Source organism: Macaca fascicularis, chromosome 13 (genome assembly GCF_037993035.2).
Source record: "Macaca fascicularis isolate 582-1 chromosome 13, T2T-MFA8v1.1".
NCBI lineage: Eukaryota > Metazoa > Chordata > Mammalia > Primates > Cercopithecidae > Macaca > Macaca fascicularis.
In genome coordinates this window covers 4884976-4912046 of record NC_088387.1, presented here as the reverse complement: position 1 = coordinate 4912046, position 27071 = coordinate 4884976, and the positions used below count along the sequence as shown (strand labels likewise).

The window sequence follows — 27071 nt, the reverse complement described above, 5'->3', positions numbered from 1 at the left end:
CCCCTTTTATTAAGCAGGCTTATTAGAAAATGCTAGAAGTTACCCTTAACGCAAGCAAGTGGCCTTTTTCCAAGTCCGGGGATTTAAGAAATTTACTTACCTATTTTTTGCATTTTTCCAAGGTGGTTTTTTTTTTTTTTCGTGTGCGTGTGGGTTTGTTGTTGTCGTTGTTGTTGTTTTGGTTTGGGTTTTTGCCTTTTTCCAAGTTTGGGATTTCTTTTTTTTTTTTTTTGATCTCATAAAGCAAACCTGTTTTCTGGATGGAGGCCCAGCGGAACTTGTTCCGGCCGCACGTCTCGGTCAGAAGGAACGCTTCTGCAGCGGCAGGAAGGGAGGCTCGGGATCCGGGCCGGGGGTTCCGCGGCCGCGCCCCTCCCCACTCCACGCGGCCCGCTGGAACGCGCACGGCCGGGGACGGTGGCGGGTACGCGCGCGAGGCAGGCGGCGCGCACGGCCGGGTAGGCGCGCGGGGGCCGCGTGGGGCGGCGGCGTCCTGGCCCCCAGAGCCGGTCTCGCGCGCTGGGAGTCTTCCTTCCGCCGCCGCCGCCGCCGCCACATCCCGGGACCCTACGGGCCGCGGCGCGGAGGCCGCCAGTGGCGGCGCAGAGGCCTCGGGGCAGGGTGGGGCGGGTCTCCCGCGCTCCCGGGACCCCGCGCGCTTCGCCCACAGGCCCGGCGAGGCCCGACCCGCGCTGCGCCCCCAGGGCCGGGGGAGGAGCCTAAGGACCCGGACGAGCGCCGCTCCAGTAGGGTGAGCCCGGGGACGCGCAGGCGGGTGGGTTTCAGCGCCCGGGCCCCTGGCCCCGCCGCGGGGCGCACGGAAAAACCGGAGAACCTGCGGGTTTTGTCCTGGCGAGCCACATCCTGGTGTGTTTTGGCGACTTGAAGACCTCCCTAGTTCGCGGGAGTAGCGGGAAGAGCCTTCCTTGCGTTAATTATGCAATAAGAAGGCGTCCTTGTACGGGGTACTGTGACCCGCGGAATTATTGATACTTGTGCGAGCCTACGATTTACTTCTTTCATCCTTGGCTGAGAATTTGCGTTTGTAATTGTCGATGGAGAGAGGAAGAAAGGGTTCCGCTCGGGTCCAAGGAGCATGCTGAGGAGGGCAGGGAAGAAGGAGCATGTGCAGCCTCAGTGCGAGGGGAGGCAGGGGTGGGGATGCACGTTCCCTGCCTGACGGGCCTCGGGGTGCCCAGAGCCTCTGATCTTCGCTGTCAGGAGGCCTGTCCCAAGTTGGAGGTTGAGGCATGCAGTTCTGCACTTCTGGCTGGGAAGGTGAACCAGGCTTTCCAAAAACTGTCATTTTTGCTTTCCAAGTCTGCAAGGCAGGAAAGGGTTGGGCAGTGAATGGAAAGCAGTGCGGCCAGGTTCTGGTTAGCTCAGCGGCAGGACTGTCATAAAGGTTTGTTTTGTTTTTTTTTTTTTTTGGTCTGAAAACCGGAGTCTGGGGCTTTGGGCCATGAGGAGTTGGGTTATTGCATTGCTTGGAGTGCCAGAGTGAGACATGTCTCAGACGCTGTTAAAATTAGGCAGCTCAGTTTAGCTCTGGCTCTCTGATCACCAACCACCTCCTCCTTCACTCTTTTCAGTGACTGGGTTAAAAAGAAAAGACACAAAAGGAGAAGTGGTCTTTCCCCTTCCCTCCCCGTTATAATTAGAGCTTATTCCATCTTGGCTCAGAATTGGAATTCAGAATTCAGAATTGCTCTTGACCCTGAAGAATAGAATCTCAAAGAAATACCTGAGCGGAAAATTCTTTCCTTCGCTGAAATGAAAATTGGGGTGTTTGCAAAACTGAACAAAGAAAGGAAAGAATTTGTAAACATCACAGGCAACTTGCAGTTATATTCGGATCATTTTTCAGTGTTTGAGGAGTTCATACAATAAAAAGGTGGGAGAGAGCCAGGAATGGAAACAGGGGGGAGAGGTGATTGCAGGACCTTAGAGACTGCAGAAGCCCAGGAGTTCATTTTCTTTTCATACACGTCTGGATAACGTGGATGTGAGGACCAGCAAATGCCGTACATGTTGTTTCTGACAATGATGGTCTACATATACAACAGTGGTCCCATAAGACTATACTACCTTATTGCTACTCTACCTGTTCCAATTTTAGATACACGAATACTTACCATTGTATTACAGATGCTTACAGTATTCAGTACAGTAACAGCAGTAAAGGTTAGTAGCCCGGGAGCAATAGATGATTCCATATAACCTAGCTTTGTGATCAGCTTGCGATCTAGGTTTGTGTAAGAACACTCTGATGTTTGCAGAAGAATATCGCCTACCGACACGTGAACGTATCCCTATTGTTAAGTGATGAATGACTGTATATAAAGCTTGATCTTTCAATCGGCGTAATAGGAAATTGCTTTTAATTTTAGCGTTGAGTTCTTAGAGTAAAGGGAGGCAGAGAGAGACCTTGCTGCATGTGTCCCAGTCAGCTTGGGCTTTATTGTATGTTAAATGAGTTGTATGTTTATTTTGGTAGATCACCTAAATCTTTGGTCTCTCTAATTCCATGAATTTGGCTTGTTTCTGGTTATTTATGATATGACATTTGGCTAGAATTTTCCAGGTGCTAAAGGTGTAAGGAGTACAAAAATCCAGAGAACATTTTGCATTGGAAAAATTGATCATCTTGTATAGGAATCCTTTACCTAGTTCAAACATGTGAAATGGGCATAATTGGATTTGATTATTTTTGCTACAAAAAAATGTTTCATTTTTCAACCTGAGTTACATGGAAGAGTCTTTTAAAAAGCTAGTGGTTTTGGTACATTTAGAATATTCATTTACCAAGAAATCCAAATATAGCCTGCCTTTGTAAGAGACCCATTCTGCCAAATATATTTGAATCATCAAAATGGTTAACTATTTCCTTCCTAAGTATAAACCAAGTTGTATTAAGTAAGTTGATCTTGTAACTTTTAATGATGCTTTTTTTTTTTTTTTTTTTTTTAATTTTCCTATCCAGTGACAAGAGGAACCAAGAACCTCAGTTCAGGGGAAACACAGCAAGGAAATGTGAGCCCCAGGCTGCAGAAGGTATGCGAAGGAGAATGTGAGCTCATCAGTTATTTGAGCATGCTGTTCAGTATTGTTACTGCCTTTTTTCTTGCCTGTGCAGATTTTAAACTTTTGATTAGGAGTATGTAAATGTATGCTTAGAAATGTTTCCTTAAATGTAATAATAGGAGTGTGCTCTGAGTCTGGGATTATGTGAGTTAGTACCTGCTGAGACCTGTGCCTGGCACGGAGTGAACCCCGTACAGGTGTTTACTGTATATTGTTATTATTGTTCATGAAAGCCTGTCTTAACTACAGGTATATTTCTCATTCGACAGTTAAGAATATGTTTTCATTCTCCTAAGGGTAGTTAATCGTTCCAAGGCGGTAAATTGTAAGGATGACAACAGAGAAGACAAAGGAAATTTCTGAACGCAGATTGAGAGAAACCTTTACTGTGAATTTGAAAGTTTCAGTGACATGCAATAGAACTTTATAGTATAAACTCATATGCCACAGTTTTCATTATGAAGTTGTAATTTAATGATTCTAATGATAGGGTGATGCATTGTAGTTCAGAACATGCCCAGGGTTGACGGTGAAATGTCCCCATTTCTGCAGCCCTGGTCTGTCTAGTTCTCATCTCCCGTCATCCTCCTGGGGTTACCAGCTCCTTGTACATTACCAGGGTTTGTGTGTGTGTGTGTGTGTGTGTGTGTGTGTGTGTGTGTGAAGTTCCTTTTAGAGTCTAGCTGTGTTTTAAAAGTTGAGCCCTGGATATGTGATCCCTGGTGTGTGTATGAGGTGAGGTTGTCAGTCAAGGGCCTCCTCATCTGACCCACCCCGTCCCTGCTTGCCCACTCTGCCTGAGGAACACTGGCTGCCTTGCCACTTTTGGAATTCTGGGACCCAGACCACAGTCTTTGCCCCGGGGTCTGCGTGGCTTGCTCCCACACTCTGTCCTGCCTTTTCTCAACATGTCCTGCCCATGCCCTTGTTTATTAGCCACTGCACCTGCCACCTGGCTTGATCATATACATGGATCACTTGATTTGTCTATGGCCCGTCTATGTCTGTTAGAAGGAAGCACTGTGAGACCAGGGAATGTGTGTGGCTGTATCCCCAGAGCCTAGCACAGCCCCAGCTCAGAGGAGGGCTTTGGTAAATATTGCTGAATGAAAGAATGTCTGGAAAAAGGCTGGTTAAGCAGAGTGAAGTGGGCTTATTTACCATGGGACTTTTCAGAACCTTTACTAAGTGAACGCGCAGATTAGAAGTGGGGCCTGGCAGGTGGGAGGCAAACTCATCAGCGGAGTAAGAAAGCCACTGTGCTTCTTCATGACAACTCAGACGTGGGGAAAAGCTGCTGGCAGGAATGGTATTGGCAGCTGAGCAAAATGAATTTACAAGTTTCCTTTTCGAAATGCAGGGGAGGAAGGATTTGCATCAAGAGATGGTAATAGTAACATTTCCATTGTTAGTAATTACAAACATGTACAATGTGTGCTGTTTTTCTTTTCTTTAAGGTGAGGAAGGGGGAAGATGAGGGCTTCTTATGGATTCTTCCTTCCCTGACCCTGCTTTGCCCATAAGGCCTTAAGTTCTTCAGCTGCCAGTTCAGCCTTGTGGGATGAATTGAGGAACCAAATCCTCTGGCTGCGTTTCAGATCCTGACATCTTTACTAGTGAAGATCCCATTTAATGACTGGAAGTAGGAAAGCTCTGAAGATGGATATGCAGATTCTAGGGATCAGGGAGGCTCTCTTCAGGGCCTGCACAGTTACCATGACTGGAGGGCGTGCAGGGGCTCAGCTTCCGCTCCCACCATTAGCTCCAGAGGCACTTTGGGAGTTGTCTTGGCTCCTTGAACATAGGGGAGTTAATTACAGAAAATGCCAGGCTTTTTAAAGGCCATTTGTCACCTGGCTGTAGGGAGAGCAGCAGCCCTGGGCAGAGCCCTGAGGAAGGACTCCTCATGGCAGGCCCCAGGCCCCTTGTGGACGAAATAATGAGCCTTGGTGGTGTCATCCCCAGGTAGGATGCAAACCCCATGATGCAATTCTTTATTCAAGGAAACAATGCAGAGAGAATAGGACGGCCTTAGAGGAGCTGGGGTGAAGTGAATTTGGAATGCCTCTCTTCTAAAAAAAAAAAATGGGGCAGAGTTTTGTGTTGTTTTCCAAAGTCAGACAAAGCCTAATTCTACAGAGTCTAGTTACCCATAGATGGGAGGGCTGGAAAGGAGAGTAAGATGAAGGCAGTGGTGGAAGGTCTTAGATTCTAATTAAACCTCTTTTAGCTGTGTATTTGGAACGTTTGTAATTCAGAGCATCAATAGACTGTCGTTGACGAGACGCTTTTTTGCTGCCAATTTTCCTTCTTAAGATGGAAGGAGGTGGTGGGAGAATGGCATTTATGCCAGAATGCCTAGAGTCTGCATTTTAACAAGATCCCCAGGGGCATTCATGTCGGCATTAAAATTTAAGAAGGGCTGAGGTCCTGGACCAGCAATTCTCAGCCCCAGCTGCTCATTAGAGTCACGAACAGAGCTTTAAAAGAATGCCTAGGTACTGCCTCCAGAGATCTGTGTTGTCTTGGCTGGGGTATTCTGGGGGCCCGGGGTGTCACTGTGTTTCTTGAAAGTTTCCCAGGTGTCCAGCCAGGGCTGTGATCCACCACCCCAGACATAAAGCCAGACACCTTCAGATGTCGAGATTCGGAAGGCACATAATCCCGAAGCAAATGACACCACGCTTAGCTGGACACACCACTTTTTAGGATTGATCAAAACCGACCACGTCAGATAATGTGGATCCTCCTAGCTCATCTGCTGGCTTCCAGAGCCACAGCCAGAGATGATGGGATGTGGAGCACCCCGCCGGGGTTGCTCGTGTCCCGTTAGAATTCTCCCTCCTCCATGAATGGAAATGACCTTGAGACCGGGCCGTTGCTGAGTGGACATTTGCTTTTTGCACCTTTCATTGTGCTGCCGAAGAAATTGTTTCAAAATTTAAATCAGATCATGACATCACCACCCCTCTTTTCAGGTAAAACTCTCTTCAGGGGCTCCCATTGCTTGCAAGGAAAACACCGTAATAGCTCTGGAAGGCCCCATGTTGTCTGGCCTGCATCTGCCTCAGCCTGTGCCCCGGAACTCCAGCCACATGGGCCTGCTTTTAGTTACTCAGAGGCCCCTTCCCTTGGCCTGGAACCCTGCCCTTCACCTTAGGTGACCGTGCTGGCCCCAACCACTCTGCCCAAGGCACATCCCCTTGTATTTTCTCCCCACAGCACCATGTGCCTCTCACACCATCAAGTACCACTCCTCAGATAGATTCTTTCCTTCGTGTGGGCCTGTTAGATGACAGGCTCCATAAGGACAAGACCTGTGTGTGTGTTTGGTTAGGGACTCAGGGTCATATCCTTGGCAGCTGTTTTACTGGATGAATGAATAAACTGGATACTGGATAATGAATAATGGCTTGAAGTCATTAGTTTTAGGCTATTTTGTCCTTAAACTTGTATGCACATACATGCCTGTTCATGTTTGAGCACTGGATTTTGTAAACTGTAGAGATACTGGACCTGAGGTATTTTGAGAGAGGACCGGGCTGTAGTCTCACTGGTTCTGATTGGCTCATGTGGGATGTGACTTGTAGAACAAGTCCCAGTTTTCTAAATTTTTAACTAGTCCGGGTGCAGTGGCTCACACCTATAATCCCAGCGCTTTAAGAGACCAAGGCAGGTGCATCACTTGAAGTCAGGAGTTCAAGACCAGCCTGACCAACATGGTGAAACCCCATCTCTACTGAAAATACAAAAACTTGCCGAGCGTGGCATGATTGTAATCACAGCCACTCAGGAGGCTGAGGCAGGAGAATCGCTTGAACCCAGGATGTGGAGGATGCAGTGAGCCAAGATCGCCCCACTGCACCCCAGCCGGGGCAACAGAGAGACACCCGGCCTCAAAACAAAAAACAAAACAAAACAAAAAAACTTATTACAAATACTTTAAGTATGAATTGTATAAAGTACAAAAAGACCTCTTACTGTCCTCTCATGATTTTATTCTATGTATTACATATATGTATGTATGTTTGTATATGTGTGTAATCGTATCTCACACATACATGATTTTTTTTTTTTTTCTTGAGACGGAGTCTTGGTCTGTCGCCCAGGCTGGAGTGCAGTGGCCAGATCTCAGCTCACTGCAAGCTCCGCCTCCCGGGCTTACACCATTCTCCTGCCTCAGCCTCCCGAGTAGCTGGGACTACAGGCGCCTGCCACCTCGCCGGGCTAGTTTTTTGTATTTTTTTAGTAGAGACGGGGTTTCACTGTGTTAGCCAGGATGGTCTCGATCTCCTGACCTCGTGATCCGCCCGTCTCGGCCTCCCCAAGTGCTGGGATTACAGGCTTGAGCCCCTGCGCCCGGCCACGTGATTTTTTTTAACAAGTGGGATCATACATTCCATCCTGCAACTTGTCTTTTTTGTTTACTGGTATATCTTGACACTTTAGATATGGATCTATGTCATTGGCTTGCCTTTCAGCATAGAGTTTTATTTAAAATGAAAACATTTTTGGACTTTGGCATGATTTCCTAACCCCCCCCAACCAATGTGTTTTAAGTAGTAAGTGTATTTGAATGCATATACATGCTGTGGCTTAGATCATTTTCTTTCCAAGTAATACTGAAGTCCTCATAGCATTTGGTTGTTTTCTAGTCTCGGTTAATGGATATTAAACATGGAACTGCTCTGTGGAGACTGGAGAAATATTTTGAGGTTGAAAGGGGGCCTCATTCTTGGAAAAGCCCGGAGACCCTCAGGGAGAGGGTTGGGCAGGCTGCCTCATGAAGTACCTTTCCACGTTCCTGAATTCTAGCAAGTTGCTCAGTTGACACAGTCATTTAGCAAATAGTGATTGTTGGCTCGTGGTATGCCAGGCACTGCTGTCCGGACCAACATGAGCCCACGTTTTGCAAGGAGAGCAAATGGCACACAGCGAGAGCATGTGGGCTGTGCTAGGTGCAGTGGAGGAAGTGGAGCCAGGTCAGGCGGCGCAGAGCAGTGCTGGGGGTGCCACCTGGGTGGTGATGAGGCAGAGCTGACTCTTCTTCTGCTGCCCACGGGAAAGGGAGCAGGCCCTGCTCACCCCGAGTGTACAAGAAGCCCAGTGACTGAGAGCGGCTCCTCAAAGAGCTCCCTCCTGGACTCCACAGTGACTGCCCACAGGCTCTATGGCCTGCAAGGGGCCCTACAGCCCGATATGGGAATGCTGGCAGGCAGATGTGCTTGAAATGCTGATAGGGGTCTGGGGTGTAATGCTCTTCTCAAGAGAGTGGCTTTGGCAGGGCTAGGGTTTTGCTCCTGAAGCTTTGCAAATCCACAGCCCCCACTGGAGTCTCCACATGTCCTGGCACCATCCCGGGGACAAGAAGCAGGGAATAAGCAGGGGAAGGAGGTGGGAACCCTGCAGTCCACCCTTCTCCTGTCCTAATGGAGTGGCCAGGGAAGGGGAGACTCTCTGTATATCTTAGTTTGGTAAGAGTTTGCAGAAGTCAAGTTAAAAATGGATTTTTTGAAAATGAAATACCCATCTGAAAGAACACATTGGATGATACGTTGTAAGTCGCATGATTGTTGAGAAGGTCTCCTGACTAATGGGTGTGCAGGTAGCTGTTTATTCTCATGGATGAAAAATGGGAGCCCGAAGAGCTCTTCGGTGACACACCCACAGCCATCTAGCTAGGGAGAGGGTGAGTGCAGACCAGTCCCTGGCCCCCAGCCTGGGTGAAAGAAGCTAAGAGCTCCTGACTTTAAATGAAAATCCAGTACTTAGGAAGGCAAACATGGCTTCAGGATAGCGCGCCTCTCTGTTTTCAGCTCGCGTAGGTGGCGAAATCCTATCCCTAGGCCAGCCGGCTTCCTGGAGAGCAGCAGAGGGGCTCTTCGTTTTCAGGTGAGGCCTCATCATCTTCCCACTTTACCTGCAGATATGAGCTCAGTGGGCGAAATCGTATTAGATCCCCTCAGAAGACTAGTTCCCATTGGAAAGATTTGATTCTTAAACTATAAAAACCTCCCAAGTGCTGCCCCAAGGCAGGGCAAGGGTGCTGGGGGTTGGAAGCCCAGAGGCAATGAACAGGGCAGGCAGTGGAGTGCGCAGTTCCCGGGTCCTCCCACCACGTGCTCTGCAGTCAGGCATCATGTGCAGGACGGAGGCAGTGCCTCTTATCACTCTTCCCTCTTTCATAGCTCTGAGCCTAGGAGAGGGTGGGTTGTAAGTCCCAGGATACTCAGAGCCAGGACCTCTCTGTTCAGAATTGCATGCAACCTGCTTGGTACATCCTGTTCTTTTTACTCCCTCCCGAACCCACTCTGGTGCCTCTGCTGCCCGGTTAGAAACAGTCTGCAGCTGGCATTTTTCAGGGGGTGCTCTCACTGTGACCGATGAGGATGGATCCCCCTGAGTGTACTGTCTTACAGGGATGAGCTCAGTGGACTCGGTACTGCTGGGCCCTGCATCCTCTGGCCACGGTCTAAGCCTCAGTTTCTAGAAGGGAAGTTGCTGGAATAAGAGTGTGTGTTGTTTTTTCTCTCTTCCTGGGGCAGACCATACTGTGGCATTAATTTCTGGCAACCACACTGAGAAGGTTGTAGATTAAGCTGGAAAATCATGAAGAGTGCCAAGGGATTGGTCAGTTTTTACTGGGGGTCTGCACCAGGCCAGGTGGGTGCTGGTTTTTGGTCTTCATTGTCTCATTTAATCCTCATGGCCACTCTGGGAGGAGGAGGGCCTTCTGTTAGAGATGGGACGTTGAGGCTTAGAGAGGTTGAGTGACTTACGGAGTCACAGAGCTCACACGTGTGAGCAGGGATTTGAACCAAGTCTGGGGCTCTTCACTTTGTGCCTCACCGCCTCTGACAAAGAGTGGTGGAAGGAGGAGGGGATTATGGGATGGAGACAGGAGACAGGACAGCTGGCTTCCAAGGAATTTGGCATGTCCCCTGCTGGGTGGTGTTGCTGATAAACTACAGTATGCTCGGTTAAATCCGAAGTTCAGAAAACAACACATAGGTTTTTTTTTTTTTTTTTTTTTTTTTAGTATAAGTATATGCAATATTTAGGACTTTATACTAGAAAAAACCCTGAAATTAAACCTAACTGGGTATCCTGTGTTTTTATTTGTTCAACCCGACTTGGGGAACCCAGGAAGGATGCTGGGCCTAATATCTGGGCACAAAAAATACTGGTTTGGGAGCGGGGGGTATAAGTGTGTCTCATGCAATATTTAGGTTATACTTACACTAAAATTTTATGTTGTTTATCTGAAATTTAATCTTAACTTGGGGGGGTGGTGTCCTGTATTTTTATTTGTCTAATCAGGCAACCCTATTGGTGACCCCAGGAGACACACAAAGTCTTATACACGGGCACCTGAGCATGGCTCATGAGCCATTCGGAGAAAACCCAGGCAGCTTGGCGGGTGGTGAGCTCCCCACTGCAGGCTGTATTCAGGTGTGGCCGGATAAACACGTGGTGGGTGTGTCACGGAGCGTATTTGCATTCCAGATGCCTGGTTCCAGTGAGATTCTAGGATGTATATGTTGAGACCAGGAGGAGAGTGATGTACCTGGGTCTTCCTGGAGCTCTGAGCCACGCAGGGTTAGGAAGCTCTCTCTGAAATTACTTGCCGTCAGCACCGTGTTGAGGGGACCGCTTCTCCTTGCCATGCAGAAGTGATGGATGGCCTCAGTCAGTTGGTGGAAGCCAGCTCAGCCCAGGGTCATATCTGTACGTGGAGAGCTTTGGCTTGAAGAAGCACTGCGTTAAAGGTGAAATGAAACACACTTTCTTGTGTCACCTGCCAAGAACTGACAGTGACTTTCCAGTTCTTTATGTGCCTCCTGCAGCAGAGTGTGGCTTCTGTGCCAGGCTGAGGACCAACATGCCCCGTGTTGCTCCCTGGCTGTGACAGCATGAAAAACACCCACCTCAGTGTTCTACCCAGTCCGTTGCTGGCGAGTGGGCAGAGGCGAGAAGCATCAGTGTTCATTCCTTTGCTTTTTTAGAGCTTCTCTAGGTGTGGCTACATCTTGTCAGCCAGTCAGAATTTTAAACACAGCCAGCTCATAATTGCCCCAGCATGGCTTCTGCCCACTGTGAACAACCCTCAGCTACGGCCTAGTCCTTGGCAGGCCTCTTCCTGCCACCTGCTTCCAGGCCGTCGTGGGAGCTCACTGGGACCTTAGCCTGGGCCCAACAGGAGTCGGGGGCAAGTGTGCAAAGGAGTTTTATTCTGTGTTCCAAAAACACACAGAGGTGGTCTTCTCTGATGATCATGTCTCTCCATTAGGGTGTTCTAAATTTGATTTTATTATTGAATCCATCATTTATATCATTAATTCAATGTGGAATGTTAAGTTAAATGCCAAGTGAAGCTACCTTATTGTAGCAGTGGGAAAAAACGGAAATATTTGTGCTGACACTTACTGACGGAAATCGCCTGCCATCTTCACTCCTCTTTGTTGACCTGATGCATTTGTAAGCAGCAGGGGCGTCTCGCTTGTGTTTTCCAGGAAGAGTCAGTGAATGGCTGCAGTGTGACAACATGCACCACCAGTGGCTGCTGCTGGCCGCGTGCTTTTGGGTGATCTTCATGTTCATGGTGGCTAGCAAGTTCATCACGTTGACCTTTAAAGACCCAGATGGTAGGTATGCCTCGTGGCGGAATGAATTTTGGCTAATTCAGGCCTTGCTGCAACACTGTTCCTAGGTACATGTACAGATGACGTCTGTCACAGAGTCAGAGGACTCTCATGCCAGCAGGGACCTTGGAGGTCATGGCCTCCGTTCCGTCATGTTACAGAGGTGCGAGGGGAGGTGAGAGGGAGGGGCTGGAGGGTCTTTTCAAGCATCTCCTCTGGAGGAAGGAAGGTGCTCCCTGTGGCTGAGGCCTGGGTGGTGCCTGAGGAGCAAGGAGCAGGGCCTCCTCCCAGCAGCGCAGTGGCCATATGCCCTGCAGCCGGGTGCCTCTCAGGCTCGCAGTTAGAAATTCTCTCTGCCTCATGTCATCATGAGAGGTGCAGCCTCAACTGCTCGGCGTGGCCACATGAGTGAAGGTCACCCTCCGTGCAGTGGAGGGGGGTCATTTAAATGTACGTCTTCAGGTTGTCTCGGAGGCTTTTTTAGCTCTACTGAACATAGGCATTCAGATGAGGACGGATAAAGAGCGCCAAACTGGGTCTCAGAATTGCTGATTCTACTTCGTGCTCTTGTCATCGACTTGTCTGCATCACAGTGTTTCTCCCACCGCATGGACACCCTGCCTGCTCCGGCACCGCCCGTGATTGCCCTGAGCAGGGTGAGGCGCTCTGTGGTCTGTGGAGTGCTGGATATGTCCAAAGAGGTGTGTGAGGTGCTCTCCAGCCCCGAGGCCACTTCATTCAGTGGCCAAGCAGGCGAGCACGAGGAGGCCAGATACACATGTAGTCATTGAAGTCCTCGTTCTCGCCGTGGATTGGCCCATTCCTTCAGGCTGATGGGGAGATACTGGGGAACGTAGGTGAGCACAGCATCTTTCCTCTGCACTGCGCTTTGTGTGTCCTCCTGCCGATGGTGGCCTTGGGAAGGGGCAGCTAGGAATGCCTCCGTGCCAGCAGTTTTTCCTGGAGGCTGCACTGACCTGTGTTGTCTGTGTGACTGTGGGGAACGGCCCCTGCTCCACCCCACAGAGCTCCCAGGCACGTCCCTGGCTGTGTCAAGGGCTGCCCAATGTCCTACACCTCCTGCCCCATCCTCTCTCTGCCCCACCCTGTCTGCAGAGGGACAGCAAGGTCAGAAAGGAGGTCTGCAGGGAAAAGAGGGACACCCTGAAATTAGCCCGCATGGTGGTTCTCCCCGTGACAGTTGTTGGGCCCTGATTGGCTGTCATTGCATGTCCCACCTCATCCCCCAGGAGCCCTCGAGAGAAACCTGTGAGGTGTGCACAGCCTCGGGAGGTGGTATTACACCTACAAGTATCTGGGCAGGTGTCACGGAGCATGACAGCTCACACCCAGGACTCGGGGTTCCGTCAGCAGAGCAAGGGTGGATGCTTGGAAGGTTGCTGGAATGTGAGACGATGATCTCAGTTTGACAGTTTGGACATTTCCATGGCAGCTTCAGCCCAGTGACATGCCACTGAGAGATCCCTCCTGAAGCCCTAGCACCGTGGTTCTCATCCCCGCAGCACTTCAGAGTCACCTGTGGGATTTTACAAACCTGCTGTGCGTGAGACCCAGTGGAGGAGAATCCCCAGGGGTGCGGCCAGTTGAGAAGCACAAGTGGAGATGCTAGCTGGAGCACGGAAGAGAAGCAGAGCTCTGAGAATAAGAAATAGGTGTTACTCGGGATGCTCCTAAATGTCGCCTCCTGGTGTGGAAGGCACTCAAAAGCCAGGTCATGAGGTTAAATTGTTTATGGTTTATTTTGCTTAAAAAAGTAGGAGTAGATGTGATACATTTTAGTGATACTTCTATCGGTAATAGTTAAATAAGACATGTGCCTTTGTGTGTTACTGTTACCTGGCAGAATGGCCTCTAAAGAATGCCGTGCGCGGTGGCTCAAGCCTGTAATCCCAGCACTTTGGGAGGCCGAGACGGGTGGATCACAAGGTCAGGAGATCGAGACCATCCTGGCTAACACAGTGAAACCCCCGTCTCTACTAAAAAATGCAAAAAAACTAGCCGGGCGGGTTGGCGGGCGCCTGTAGTCCCAGCTACTCGGGAGGCTGAGGTAGGAGAATGGCGTAAACCCGGGAGGCGGAGCTTGCAGTGAGCTGAGATCCGGCCACTGCACCCCAGCCTGGGCGACAGAGCAAGACTCCGTCTCAAAAAAAAAAAAAAAGAATGCCGTGCTTCCCAGTGGCGTCTGGTAGATGAGGTCTCATTCTCCTTTGATGTATCGAGTTTCATGCTGAATGTTTTCAGTGTAGACACTGATCCTGGAAGCTAAGCAGGGGTGGACCCGTTAGAAAAAAAGCAAGTGTAGGCGTGGAGCAGGGTTTTGTGAAGTGGAGAAAAGGAGTGGTAGGGCGTGTTAGAAGATAAAACCTATGAAGAAAGATGAAGGGCTTTCGGATTTTATACCTGGAGAGGGGCACCGCAGCCAGCGGTCCTTAATCCTGCCCATGAGATCCTTCCAGCCGGCTGCCTGAAGGCGAGTGGAAGGGGGTGTTTCCCCTGCCCTGTGAGATCTGGGGTGTGGTGTGTGGGTGCTGGGTCACTGAGATGGGAGAGCTGCCCCGGACCCCGAGGCAGGGGGTGCTGGTGCTGAGGATGCTGTTGGCTGCACAGTGTCCAGTGAACTCAGCGAGAATCCTCTGTCGTGGGCTCACTCCAGTTGCGGGGTGGCCGCCGCGGCACTACCCAGCCTGCGTCACTCACGTGGGATGTTACCTAATTGTCCCAAAGTACCTGGTTAGGATCCTGAAGGCGGATGTCCGCTGGCCGAGTTCTGAATGCAGGATGCAAGCTGACACGCAGCATCTTGCCAGTGCACAACGACGCTGGGCTGAAGCATCAAGAGCATTTACACTTAGAGCCTGCCCTACAGGCGTCAGAGAGGCCCTGGGCTGGGGTGGTGTAGGCCTCTTCCCTGGAGCCCGCCCCTCCAGCACTGTGTTTAGAGAGTGTGCGCCGGAGCCTGGATCTTGGGCGGCACAGGAAACCCAAAGGGTTGTGTAACCCAAACCCAAACCCAAAGGGTTTGTAAACTTGTGGCCATAAAGGGTTTTTCACGTGTTGGAGTTTATTTCACACACGTTCACGGTGTTTTTGGTTATGAACCGGAAGCCCATTGTGAAGTGTCACGACGAGGAAATAACAGACGCAGCAGTGTCCTCAGCGGGGAGTTCCATTTCCTGGAAAGTGCGTGGAGAAGCCTTGGCCTCAGTGCTCCCGGGCTGCCCTGTCCTCTGGGACAGGGCCGGCCTCAGAACCCTGGTCAGTGGTGTGCGTGTTTCTTCTCACCTACCTGCCTTTCCCGGTTTCTCCTGCCACTGGAGCCCCTAGGAAGAGCACGGCTGTCTTGAGTTGCTGTTTAAAGCAACACTTTTTTTAGTGTTACAGTTTCTGTTCAGCTCAGCAGTGGAGCCAGTGATATTTGTGGCAATGATTTATCCTCAGTTAGCAAATTTCAGTATCGTATTGAACTAGGATCAGGTGTTGTAACTAGATTTTCTCGTAGGAAAATAAATCCCTCTCAGTGAAGGGAATGTGATGGAATCATATGGCGAGACTCAAAATGACGCCCTTGTGGACCTGGTTTGTGTGTGTAGGCGCTGGCTTTTCCTCTCTCCTGGTTGACCTCCTCATCTGTTCTGAGCCTCTGGAGGGCAGAGCCTGTGATGTGAAGGTCTCTGCAGCCTTGACCATCTTTGCGTGTGTTTATTTGCCGTCTGTGGATACTCCCCAGTGAGATGTCTGGGTGTGTCGTACCTGTTTTCTAATTGGATTGGTTGGTTTTTTAATTGTTGAGTTTTGAGGGTTCTTTATATATTTTAGATAGGAGTCCTTGGTCAGATAAGTAGTTCGTAAATATTTTTTCCCTGTCTGGAGCTTGTCTTTTCCTCCTCTTCAAATGGGCTTTCACAGTGCAGATTTTCTCCTTGGTTGTTTTTTAAAAAAGATTGTTGGTTTTATGTTTCACATTCAGGTCTGTGATCCACTTTGAGTTCACTGTTGAATAAGGGGTGAGGTTTGGATCGAGGTTTGTTCCATGTGCGATGTCCAGGTGCTCCAGCACCATTTGTTGAACAGACCGCCCTCCTCCGCCGAATGGCTTTTGTGGCTTTGTCAAAAGGCATTCCGGCGTCTTTGAGAGCTTCTATTTCTGGGGCCTCTGTTCTGTGCCATCCACCTGTGCGCCTTTTCCTTTTAGAGAAGACATTCAACTTCTCTGTCTTCCAGTGTACAGTGCCAGACAGGAGTTTCTGTTCCTGACAACCATGCCGGAAGTGAGGAAGTTGCCAGAAGAGAAGCACATTCCTGAGGAACTGAAGGTGGGCACAGCCAGGCCGTGGTCCTTGTCCCCTCGAACACGGCACCCCTGTTGCGGGGAGCTGGCCTTCCCCTGTGGCCGGTTCCACTTGTCATCACATCTGCGTTAGAGCCTTTTCCTGTGTTACTTCTCCATGTTTAGTTCACTGTGTTAATTTCCATTTGGGGGAGGCAGAGGCCAGGTCTATTTTTGTGCTCCTCACAGAGCTCGGTGCATCAGGGCTGCTCTGTCACTGTTGGTTGGGTGGCATTCCTGACCAGGTGAACATGAGCCTTGCCCGGGTAGCCGAGAGTATTGGGCAGGGTCAGGAGGAAACCAGGAGTGGAAGAAGACGTTGTCTCACCAAGTCATGGGATTTTAGAGCAAAAGGGGGCCCTGGACAGTAGAGCAACTAATTCAGCCTCCAAATTCTGTGGATGAGAGAACTGAGCCTAGGAAAAAGGCAGATCCTCCACAGTCTCATGGAGTTCCTGGCGGAGCTCAAGGCTGCTGACTTCCACCCAGCCCTTGCCTGGCTTGACATTCTGGCTCCGTGTCTTTCTCTGCAGGCTTCCTGTGCACCTAAATTCCTAATCATTCCCTGGCTGGGATGAGGGGTGCACTCTGGAAGGCCTCTCACTTCCTAACCCCCATTCTGGAGCTAGAGGGTCGAAGTTGCAATTGTGCCAGAAGGGATGAAATGGGTACAGCAAGCCCTGAAAATATTTTTAAGCCCAGAATCAAGCCATAGAGATGGGGACAGCTCCTAGCCATGGTTCACAGTGTAAGGACGATAAATTAGAACTCTGTAAACATAGAACACACACACCAGTCAGAGTAGAGTGCTGCTGGAGGTTACTTCTCGTACGACATTGAGGGAATGGAAGTCAAGTCTACAGAACTCTGAGACAGCCTAGGTGTTGCTTTTAGGTTGAGGCATCCCAGGGTAAGAAAATAATTTGGATGGGCTACAGAAACAAGACCAGAAAATCCTATGGAAAATAGGAGAGTGACTTTAATAGGATGGATTTAAAAGGAAATCAGTTACATGGGTGAAAACAAATGCAGGGTAAGCCTTCGGCAAAGTGTCACAACAAGGTTCCCTCGAGGATGCCACATCCTGTGAGGAAGAGGGCGGTCATGTTGGTGCTCCCTCTCCCTCTCTCCGGGTGGAGGGTGCTCCCGGAGAGATTGCCAGCCTGCAGGAGTCGTTGCAAATAAAAAGACTGCGCCTGAATGTGCTTTACAGTTTGCAGTGTACTTTACTGGGTTTCAATCTCATTGGTCTTCTGAGCCGCCCTCTGAGGTATATTTTTATTCTCAGTTTGCATTTGGGAAACATGAGGCTCAAGGAACTGTGCTCACTGGGTCAGTATCCCCTGGACAGCCAGTTGTGAGCCTGGGCTTTGAACTCAGTGTCCTCTGTGCCCTTCTCTTACCCCTTGCTGCATTCATTCTCGTGAGACTCAGATGGGAGGTGAGGGAAGTGGGGGATGTCAGGGGTGATGTCTGCTGAGGCCACGTTTCCTTGACCCAGCATGGGTCTTCTCACAAAGAAGGGGATTTATCAACGTGATCGGGTTCCGTAGCTCGCCTTTAAAAGTTTATTTTGGCCGGGCGCAGTGGCTCACCCCTGTGATCCCAGCACTTTGGGAGGCCGAGGCGGGCAGATCACCTGAGGTCAGGGGTTCGAGACCAGCCTGGCTAACATGGTAAAACCCCATTTCTACTAAAAATACAAAACAATTAGCCAGGTGTGGTGCCATGCGCCTGTAATCCCAGCTACTTGGGAGGCTGAGGTAGGAGAATCACTTGAACCCAGGAAGCAGAGGTTGCAGTGAGCTGAGATCGTGCCATTGCACTCCCATTTGGGCAACAAGAGCAAAACTTGGTCTCAAAAGAAAAAAAAACTTTATTTTGTGCATGATGTAGCCAAATGTTTGAATGGAAAATAGAAAATGATATCTATCTTTAAATTGGTTTTGTATATTTCCAAAAGGAAAAAAGAAAACAGCGCTCATTTGTAGACACAATTGAACAGGAAATCTTTTTTCTTTAGCTGGGCATGGTGGCTTATTATGCCTGTAATCCCAGCACTTTGGGAGGCTAAGGCAGGAGAATCGATTGAACCCAGGAGTTCGAGACCAGCCTGGGCAATATACTAACACCTCATCTCTACAAAAGATACAAAAATTAGGTGGTTATGGTGGTGTGTGTCTATAACCCCAGCTACTTGGGAGGCTGAGGTGGGAGAATCACTTGAGCCCAGGAGTTGGAGGCTATAGTGAGCCATGATTGTGCCACTGCACTCCAGCCTGGGTGACAGAACGAGACCTCGTCCCTTAAGAGAAGAATTTTTGTCTTTGTCTTTAATGTTTTGCTCAAAGAAAAGCAGTATCTAATATCTTTTTTCTTGTTGTTCAAAGGAAAGCAATATTTAAAAGGGCAGCGTTTTCTGCATTTTCTAAAGGGAACTTGCTGGGACGTGCTCTCCCCTGACGCGCTGCTCTTGAGTGCCATCCGTGATCGGGGTTAGGTTTGGAACAGAGGGAGGAGAAGACAGAGGCTTTTTTGGGATAAGTGAGCAAGAGGCGGGATGGATGAGGAAGTGCGGTTAAATGAGACCCGTTCTTCTAAGAGCAAGGAGAGTGCCTGGCGTGGCTCCTAATTTTCTGTGGTGGGCGGAGGGCCCCGGGCAGCCGCTGATGCCCTGTGGGGAGGAACGGAGGCCACTCTGCAAAGGGGCCTCTCGCTTCCAGTGTCTTCATCTCGGAAAGCAGGCAGTCAGGAGCCCCCAGGACGCCCTTCCCACCACCAGGGAGTCCCAGGAAATTCACTTGAACACACGAGGGAGAAAGCATCCTGGCCAGAGGTCATGAGTGTAAGGGAGTTTGGTTACAGTAGATCCACAAAGGAAGAGCTGGGTAGGGGGCATTGAGGGGCGCCCTCTGTCATCCTGATAGTTCCAGCGTCTGCATTCTAGTGTGTTCTAGAAGGCTTACATCCTTCCCATTTTCTAACTGACATTGTCCCCTGGGAGGACAGGTTGTTAAAACTACCCTATAAATGGATTTCCTGGCAAGCCTAGCGCATTTTAAAAGATATAACAAGGACATTTGGGTCCATTCAATACAATTATTTGGAAGGATCGCCTGCTTTGAAATCTTGGGAAGTTCTGTGTAGCTTTAAGAGATAGATGTAGCAGCAGAAGCCTTCAAAATGCTGAGAAACAGGGCCACAGCTAGAGGAGGCGGACGGAGTGGTGTTGGCGGAAGCAGCCCTGCTATTCAGGAGTGCCCTCGGGATACCCCCGGGGGACAAGGAGGTGTGAGCAGCAAGGGGACTTCAACTCACCGAGGACAGGGGGCCTCTGAGCAACTTCTGTGTGTACTGGTACATCTCCCTGTGCCCCCTCCAACCCACGCACACACAAGGCCTCTCACGTTACAGGTATTCTCTTAGGTTCTAAAACAGCCCTGAAAAGAAAGGACCAGCATGTAGAATTTGAGCTTTTCCATTTTCTTTCCCCCTAGCCAGAGGATTCCAAACCTCTTACTTTGGTTTTTAATTTTCTTCTTTTTTTTCCCCCAAGACGGAGTCTTGCTCTGATGCCCACACTGGAGTGCAGTGGTGCGATCTCAGGCTCGCTGTAACCTCCACCTCGCAGGTTCAGGTGATTCTCCTGCTTGAGCCTCCCAGGTAGCTGGGATTACAGGCATGCACCACCACACCCAGCTAATTTTTGTATTTTTAGTAGAGATGGGGTTTCAGTATGTTGGCCAGGCTGATCTTGAACTCCTGACCTTGGGATCTGCCCACCTTGGCCTCCCAAAGTGCTGGGATTACAGACATGAGCCACTGTGCCCGGCCTTATTTTGTTTCTTAAAGTCAAACTTCTCTCCAAAGACGTCCAAGGAACCAAGCTCACATGCATTTTCCTTGCCCAGCCTGCCGATCGGACTGGTGGAGAGGCTCTGAGGAAGGCCTTGGGAGGGGGCTGGGGGTAGTGGGTGTCACTCTGTAGAAAGGCAAGGAAGGGAAGAAAAGAGGGCCCCAGATGGAAAGGAGGGGATAGGCCAGCAGGAGCAGCTCTGCTTGACCCGGTCCTGCCTCTTTTAATGGTCGCTGGGCCTCTTCTGCTCCGTGTCACCTGCAGCCAACTGGGAAGGAGCTTCCAGACAGCCGGCTCGTTCAACCCCTGGTCTACATGGAGCGCCTGGAACTCATCAGAAACGTCTGCAGGGATGACGCCCTGAAGAATCTCTCGCACACTCCCGTCTCCAAGTTTGTCCTGGACCGAATATTTGTCTGTGACAAGCACAGGATTCTTTTCTGCCAGACTCCCAAAGTGGGGAACACCCAGTGGAAGAAAGTACTGATTGTTCTGAACGGTGTGTGTGGGTTCGCGGAGTGTCCCTCTGGGAAGGGTCTCGGCGGCCGTGGCTGAGGAGGCTGGGGAGGACGGCCAGGAGGAGTCACACAGGAGCTGGTTTCTCCTGAAAGGACTGGTGGCCTTCCAGTCAGGCCTGCTTTTGTTGTTTCCTGTTAGTGTTGTGCCTTAAAAGTTAGGGGGGCTCGTTTAGACACCGATTCTTTTCAAAGGGGCACAGCCACAGTCCGGCTCTCCTCACCTGTCACAGCGGATCCTCACTTTTGGTGGCTCGCCCACCCCCAGGCCCCCCTCCTTTGTCTCTTCAGGTTCCCTGCGCTGATGGTTATGGTCACCCACTGTGTCCCACGTCCCCAGAGCCCCACACTCGCTGAGCCGCCAGGTAGCCTCACGGTTACCCTCTCTGCAATGAGAAGGGCTCACACCATAGATCCTGGGAGGGGAGGCCTGGCCCGGGGCCTGGGGCCTCTTTACCTGCAGACCAAGTGTTCTTTGTCAGCGAGCAGGAAGAAATTGTACCCCATTTCACACTAAGCATCTGCGTTCAGAGGATTGAGTCAGCTTGCTTCAGGAAACCTGATGTTTGCTAAGGAACAGATTAGATCATCACAAAGTGACCTCATACACGGCAGTTTTGATTACTCACTACTCTTTTTAAAAAGAGATGTTTGTTTATTTTAATTCCAATTATTCTAAACCTATCCTCATAATTATGGGCTCTGCTTATGAAATTTAGCTTCAGACAGAAGTTAGTTCCTATCAGCAGCAGTGGGACTCCTGGATCAGGAATCAGATTTTGGGGCACCATGGGTGGGTGGTCCTGGGGCTCCATGTCCTGCTTGCCACTCCTGATGCTGCCCACAGAGTCCGTGGTCACTCCTGGCCGCTGTTTGGCCTTCACACGGGTTGGCTGGGAGAGCGAATGGTGGCATCTCATCTTCTGGTTGTCACATATAGTTAATGTGCTTCTGCAGTCATTGGATAGCATGTTGGGTTTTCAGAAGCAGAAGGAGGCTGCAAATCAAATTGAAAACAAGAACTATACAAAAGACTCACAAATCAGCCACCACAGTGTGAAGCAGCATACTTTAAGAAGTAAACACCCACTTACAAGGGCAGTGTAGAAATCGGAGTGGGCTTGCTGTGTCATGTAATACAGAAGCGGGTGGTCCTTGTGGCTGTCTTCGGTGACCACTGGTGTACCTGGATGGGGACAGGTACGTGAATGGGTCCATACATGGACCCACAGAGCTGGTTCTGCCATTGTGCCCTTGAGAGCAGTGCTCCCCACGCCTAATTTGCAACCATCCATAGCACATACTGCAGAGTTCTGGACTAGGCTTTAAACACTCGGGGGAGGAATGAATAAAACAGACAAGACTGTGTCCGCTGCTCAGATGGCCAAGGGAGAGTCTTCCCTGCCAGGTCTCCAATCTTAACCCTACAGGATTAACACAGAGATGGATATTAAGGTTTGCAGAGGCTTGGAGAAAACCTCAGCATACTGACGTATATTTCCATTTGTCTGCATTGAGAAAAGAGTGAAAAACCTGCTTGGCCCCCAGGCCGAGGATGGCCCCTGCCCAAGTTCCATTCAGCAGCCTGGACCTGCACTGGTCCCTGATGACAGACCCTGGCTGTTGGCACGGCCCTGCCTACTCGACATGCCTTGTCCTCTTTTGACTCCTGTCTCAAATGTATCCCATAGCTTAGTCAGATTTTTCCAGCATCAAAAGGTCCTTGCTCCTTGCCAGCCTGGGATGCTCCGGGGTACCTGAGCGCCACTGTGGGCCAGGCGGCATGTGGTGCTTGGAGAGCTTAGCCTGTCTATGGGATAGGGCTGTGAAGCTGCCGCCGGCATCTGTTAGCACGACGTTCCAAAGTCCTGCTTCTCCGGCATTTTCCCCCAGTCTCAGAGTAGAGTAAGTGTTGCTGGTGTTAGGAATTCTGTTTGCATGCAGCGATCTTCCTCTAATGGCAGATTTAGCCCAGTTAGGTCCATTGCCAGGGGTAGGCACTGCCAGCATTTCCACTCCTGCTCCCTCCCCCTCCTCCCTGAAAGCATCAGTTTCCTCTAGTTGGCTTATGGATTCACCAGAAGCTTTTCTTCACTCTCTCATCCTGCTGGCAGAAGCAGTTGGAATTCAAAGACCTAAACTTGGATATTGGGGGTGGGCGTGTCATGCACACGTGGGGAACATGGGGCCCGAGGTAAGGACATGCCCTTCTCTAAGGGGCGCACTGGAGCAGCCAACCCGCCTTCCCTTCTGTTTACTTCCCAGGAGCCTTTCCTTCCATTGAGGAGATCCCCGAAAATGTGGTGCACGACCACGAGAAGAACGGCCTTCCTCGGCTCTCTTCCTTCAGTGATGCAGAAATTCAGAAGCGGTGAGAGCAGCTTCCTCAAAGGGGAGGGGGGAGTTTTTGTAAACCTGGGAAGAAATTTGGGAAAAACCCCAGGCTCAGTTCTGTACTTGCCAGGTTGATTGGAGGACCACAGAGGGCTGTCGGTTTGCATCAGTGAGAGGCAGCTAACTTCACCCCCCATTCAGCTCCTCTCAACTCTCAGTTCCTTCTGAGAATTTCCAGCCTCACGTTCACACAGTCCATTAACATGAAGGTTACATAATTTTATTGATAGAAATGAGCAGACAACTTTGTTCTCCTTTGGTAAAGTTTTATAGATTGCTTGCTGAATATGATCTTTTCTTTACAAGAAAAGGATTTGGATTGCAGAGACCTCACTGAGTATTTGATTCTCCCGGAGGCATTGTGCCCACTGCTGTGGGAGCTGCCCCTGGAGTGGTTGTGTGGGCTACATCCAGCATGGGCAGGGTAGAGAGACAGAACCCCTGATCGCGGCAGGGATGGAGTCCAGGCTGGGCACAGTGGCTCACGCCTGTAATACCAGCACTTTGGGAGGTCAAGGTGGGCGGATCATTTGAAGTCAGGAATTCAAGACGAGTGTGACTGACAGAAACCCCGTCTCTACTTTAAAAAAAAAAAAAAAAAAAAGCCATGGTGGCACACACATGTAGTCCCAGCTACTTGGGAGGCTAAGACAGGAGAATTGCTTAAACCTTGGAGGCAAAGGTTGCAGTGAGCCGAGATCTGGCCACTTCACTCTAGCCTGGGTGACAGAGCAAGACCGTCTCAAAAAAAAAAAAAAAAAAAAAAAAGATGGAGTCCTTAGCTAATAAGTGAGAAAGTTCTCATGCAGTAGCTCTCAGGTGGCCCGGGACAGCAAAGCTGAAAAGGAGTGAGGATACAGAAGCAGCAGCTCACGTCAGGTCACCAGCTGGATTTTGCCTCCTGGGTCTGCAGCCACCTGCCTTGCATGGCGCCCGTCCACCCTTACAACCCTTACCAGAGATGCTCCTGGTGAGGACTGTGCTGCTGTCGCCTTGAGCACTCGTGGGGCTTTTGTGAGACTCAGTGAGTGAAGGCGTGCAAAGCACAGAGAGCAGTTTCTGGCCCGTCGTAAGCACGCCGTGTTCTGTGGTGTCACTGTTGTCATCGTCACTGCTGCCGGCCCTCCTCCCCAGGGCCCTGCTCTGCTGCCGCCTGCTGGCAGCTCACCCAGACCCGCTTCTGCCCGCTGGAGTGTGAAGCCTGACTCTCCATTTTCTCTTGCCCCCCTTCCCCTGGCAATTGGAATTGAATTTTTTAAAATTCCATTTTCTCTTGCCCCCCTTCCCCTGGCAATTGGAATTGAATTTTTTAAAATATGCCCTTAAAGTAACTTTCCCTGGCCTCATCTATTCCTGACTCCCTCATAGTTCCTGCCCTTAGGATTTTCTGCCCAGGAACAACATTTGTAAACATTCTTGAATCATTGAATCAATGATTTTGAATCATTCAGGTAAAACACAATGTAGATTAAATAGATGTCTTCACAGTGACTGCCTACGATGAGTGCTGTGGCCTTGGACGGGTGAGGTTTTCCAAGCCTCCGTTTCCTCACCTGCCAAGTGGGGTAATAACAGGATTAATCCACAGGATCTTGGAGTAGATTAAGTAAGAGACGTGTGGAATGTGTTCACGGCAGCCTCGGCAGGTGAGGGTCCCATGCACAGTGCTGCGCTCTGCTCACTCCTCCCTCTCCCGCCCCCTCGGCTGTGACCTCCTGGGGTGTCAAGTTAACCTCTTGTTCATTTTTTTCCTTAGATTGAAAACATACTTCAAGTTTTTTATTGTAAGAGATCCCTTCGAAAGACTTATTTCTGCATTTAAGGATAAATTTGTTCACAATCCCCGGTTTGAGCCTTGGTACAGGCATGAGATTGCCCCTGGCATCATCAGAAAATACAGGAGGAACCGGACGGAGACCCGGGGGATCCAGTTTGAAGATTTCGTGCGCTACCTGGGCGATCCGAACCACAGATGGCTAGACCTTCAGTTTGGGGACCACATCATTCACTGGGTGACGTATGTGGAGCTCTGTGCGCCCTGTGAGATAATGTACAGTGTGATTGGACACCACGAGACCCTGGAGGACGATGCCCCCTACATCTTAAAAGAGGCTGGCATTGACCACCTGGTGTCATACCCGACCATCCCTCCGGGCATCACCGTGTATAACAGAACCAAGGTGGAGCACTATTTCCTGGGCATCAGCAAACGAGACATCCGACGCCTGTATGCACGTTTCGAAGGGGACTTTAAGCTCTTTGGGTACCAGAAACCAGATTTTTTGCTAAACTAATGCATAGGACCTATGAATTCAAATATCTTTGTTAGACCTGGGGCTAACCAGGTGGAGGTCGGAGCCCAGAAATGACCCTTTCTCCACCACACCCCTCCTTTTAGGATGCCTGGGGTCTCCCACAGGGCTGTGAGTTGCCTCAACATATGACTCAGGACCCCGGCTATTACAACTTAGTTCGGATGTAAGATGCTCTGAGGACCCTGCCCCCACCCCTGCCATTGTCGTTAGGATGTCGCTGGCCTTTGCTTACCTCAGACGGGAGAGAAGACTTAAGATTTGCAGTTTGACAGCCCAGCAGGGAGGACACATCACACAGCATTAGGAGCCATTTCCCTCAGGTGTCAAGGAAGGGGATGGCCCTGAGGTTCTCCTGGCTAGTTGGGGTGGCCTCACCCATCACTGGGTCACTGGTTGGTTGCAGGAACAGCACCCAGCACTCTGAGGAGGGACAGAGAAGCAAGGGGACTGCTGAAACCACAGAGGCTCTTGCAGCATCAGATCTGAGGAATAAAACGGCACCTCTGGCCTTCATCTGGGTGCTGCTACGATTGTGGAGGCAAAGCATTCTTTCTGTGACTGTTTTGTTCCCGTGGTCAGCGATGGCCAGAGGGTGGTGTGGTGGGTGTGTGGGGGTCCATCTCCACCTGTCTCCTCCAGGGAGCTCCCACCTTGGAGCTGAAGACTAGCAGGGGCCACGTGCCAGCATCACAGGATTCAGTGTCGTCTACATATTTCGATTCCTTTCATCTCAGCAAAATGGGCACCGCCAGAGCCATTTCTCATCATGCCACCATCCTGGACCATGTGACTGGAAGGTGGGTAACCAAGTTCACCAGCAATAAAACCCATGGCCCAGGTAGCCTCCAGCAGCGTGACTTCCTGGCAGCGAGGTAGGCCCTGGTGCAGGGCAAGCCACAGCGACCATCTCAGATACCATCCACAGCCAGGGCCGCCGTGACCCGGGACAGTTTCCTGGGGTGAGTGCCAGCCTGAGCCTGCATGGTGCTGCCGAGCCCGGGGTAGAGGAGGGAGTCAGGCTTTGCTTCAAGGAGGCCTCTACCTTTTCTCAGAATGGTTTCCTGAATGTGTCAATGTGAAAGTAAAATAAAATGTATGTGCCAAACCTGACATGAGCTGCGGTTCTGGGAAGGGCGCCTGTGGCCACACGTGCCCCAGCCATGGGGGGTAGGCAGGTGTGCGTGCGTGCACGGCTGCTTAGGGCAGGCAGACCACAGGAGGCCCAGCTTTCAGCCGCCATGGATGCACAGTGCCGAGGACACCATGCTGGGTTATTTTTCTACAATATTTAGCAAAGTCTTGTTACAGTTTCAGATCAAATGAGCTGATTGATGACCTCTTTGCTGTTTGGAATCTAACTGGATCTGTATATGAATGGAAGGCCTTAAAGCTAGTCTTAATTAAAATAGTGTTTTCCCTCACAAACAAAAGGTTGGCCCCTGGCATGGTTTCTTCCTCCCCTTTGGCATTTGGGTCATTTTCCTAACATATTTTGCCACATAAGTAGAGATTGCTACCATAGTATCTCCTAGACATATCACTGTCCAGAGCAAGGATGCCCTTGAGCACAGCGGCCCACCCTGTTCATTTCTGCACAGCCAGCACCCCCACTCCCCTGCCCCCCGACTTCCTTCCGAGGCTCCAGATCCACTTCCTCCCTCCTCAGCTTACAGCAGGTGGTGCACCTCCTTCTGCCCCCTGAGGCATCACCACATGGAGGGGTCTGCTGCCCTGTCTGGGCGTCCCTCAGGACTGGGCTGGATGGTGGCACCGCTCATTCCCAGGCAGTGACACCAGGACGGGGGCGGCTGGAGCAGGCAGGCCTAGGGGGACCTCTGCACTAATAGCCTGGGTTTGAGAGAAACATAAACAGCGACCCTGCCTCCAAAAAGTGGTGTTAGGGCCCAGAGTGCAGTT

At 50.4% G+C, this 27071-nt stretch overlaps 2 protein-coding genes across 20 annotated transcripts in view; one reads left to right on the top strand and one right to left on the bottom strand.

Annotated features, from left to right (window-relative positions):
- Window positions 1-402, bottom strand: part of NMS (neuromedin S) — a 77898-nt gene extending 77496 nt beyond the window's left edge. For all 4 annotated transcript variants that reach the window (XM_065526643.2, XM_074011109.1, XM_074011110.1 and 1 more), the window contains exon 1: window positions 101-402. The gene's annotated coding sequence lies outside the window, so the exon portion shown is untranslated. The remainder of the gene's footprint in view (window positions 1-100) is intronic.
- Window positions 403-434: 32 nt separating this feature from the next.
- Window positions 435-26584, top strand: CHST10 (carbohydrate sulfotransferase 10). Of its 16 annotated transcripts, none has more exons than XM_074011105.1 (9): window positions 435-751; window positions 2984-3054; window positions 11598-11729; window positions 15969-16060; window positions 19631-19711; window positions 20195-20429; window positions 22711-22816; window positions 24428-24485; window positions 24596-26584. In XM_074011105.1, the coding sequence occupies exons 3-8, from the start codon at window positions 11630-11632 to the stop codon at window positions 24438-24440; spliced, it is 627 nt and encodes a 208-aa protein (XP_073867206.1). In that variant the 5' UTR covers window positions 435-751; window positions 2984-3054; window positions 11598-11629; the 3' UTR covers window positions 24441-24485; window positions 24596-26584. The 16 variants fall into 16 exon arrangements, with proteins under 16 accessions (XP_073867206.1, XP_073867203.1, XP_073867195.1 ...); XM_074011102.1 differs by having other exon boundaries at window positions 435-867; XM_074011094.1 differs by lacking the exon at window positions 24428-24485 and adding an exon at window positions 10591-10853 and having other exon boundaries at window positions 24596-26264.
- The last annotated feature ends 487 nt before the right edge of the window (window positions 26585-27071 follow it).

Bases quoted from the DNA above. Each gene is read 5' to 3' on its own strand.
- CHST10 (XM_045368740.3), top strand. From the start codon at position 11,630: ATGCACCACCAGTGGCTGCTGCTGGCCGCGTGCTTTTGGGTGATCTTC. The intron at 16,061-19,630 runs GTGGGCACAGCC...TTTTCCCCCAAG, and splicing joins ACATTCCTGAGGAACTGAAG to ACGGAGTCTTGCTCTGATGC. The intron at 20,430-22,710 runs GTGTGTGTGGGT...TTTACTTCCCAG, and splicing joins AGTACTGATTGTTCTGAACG to GAGCCTTTCCTTCCATTGAG.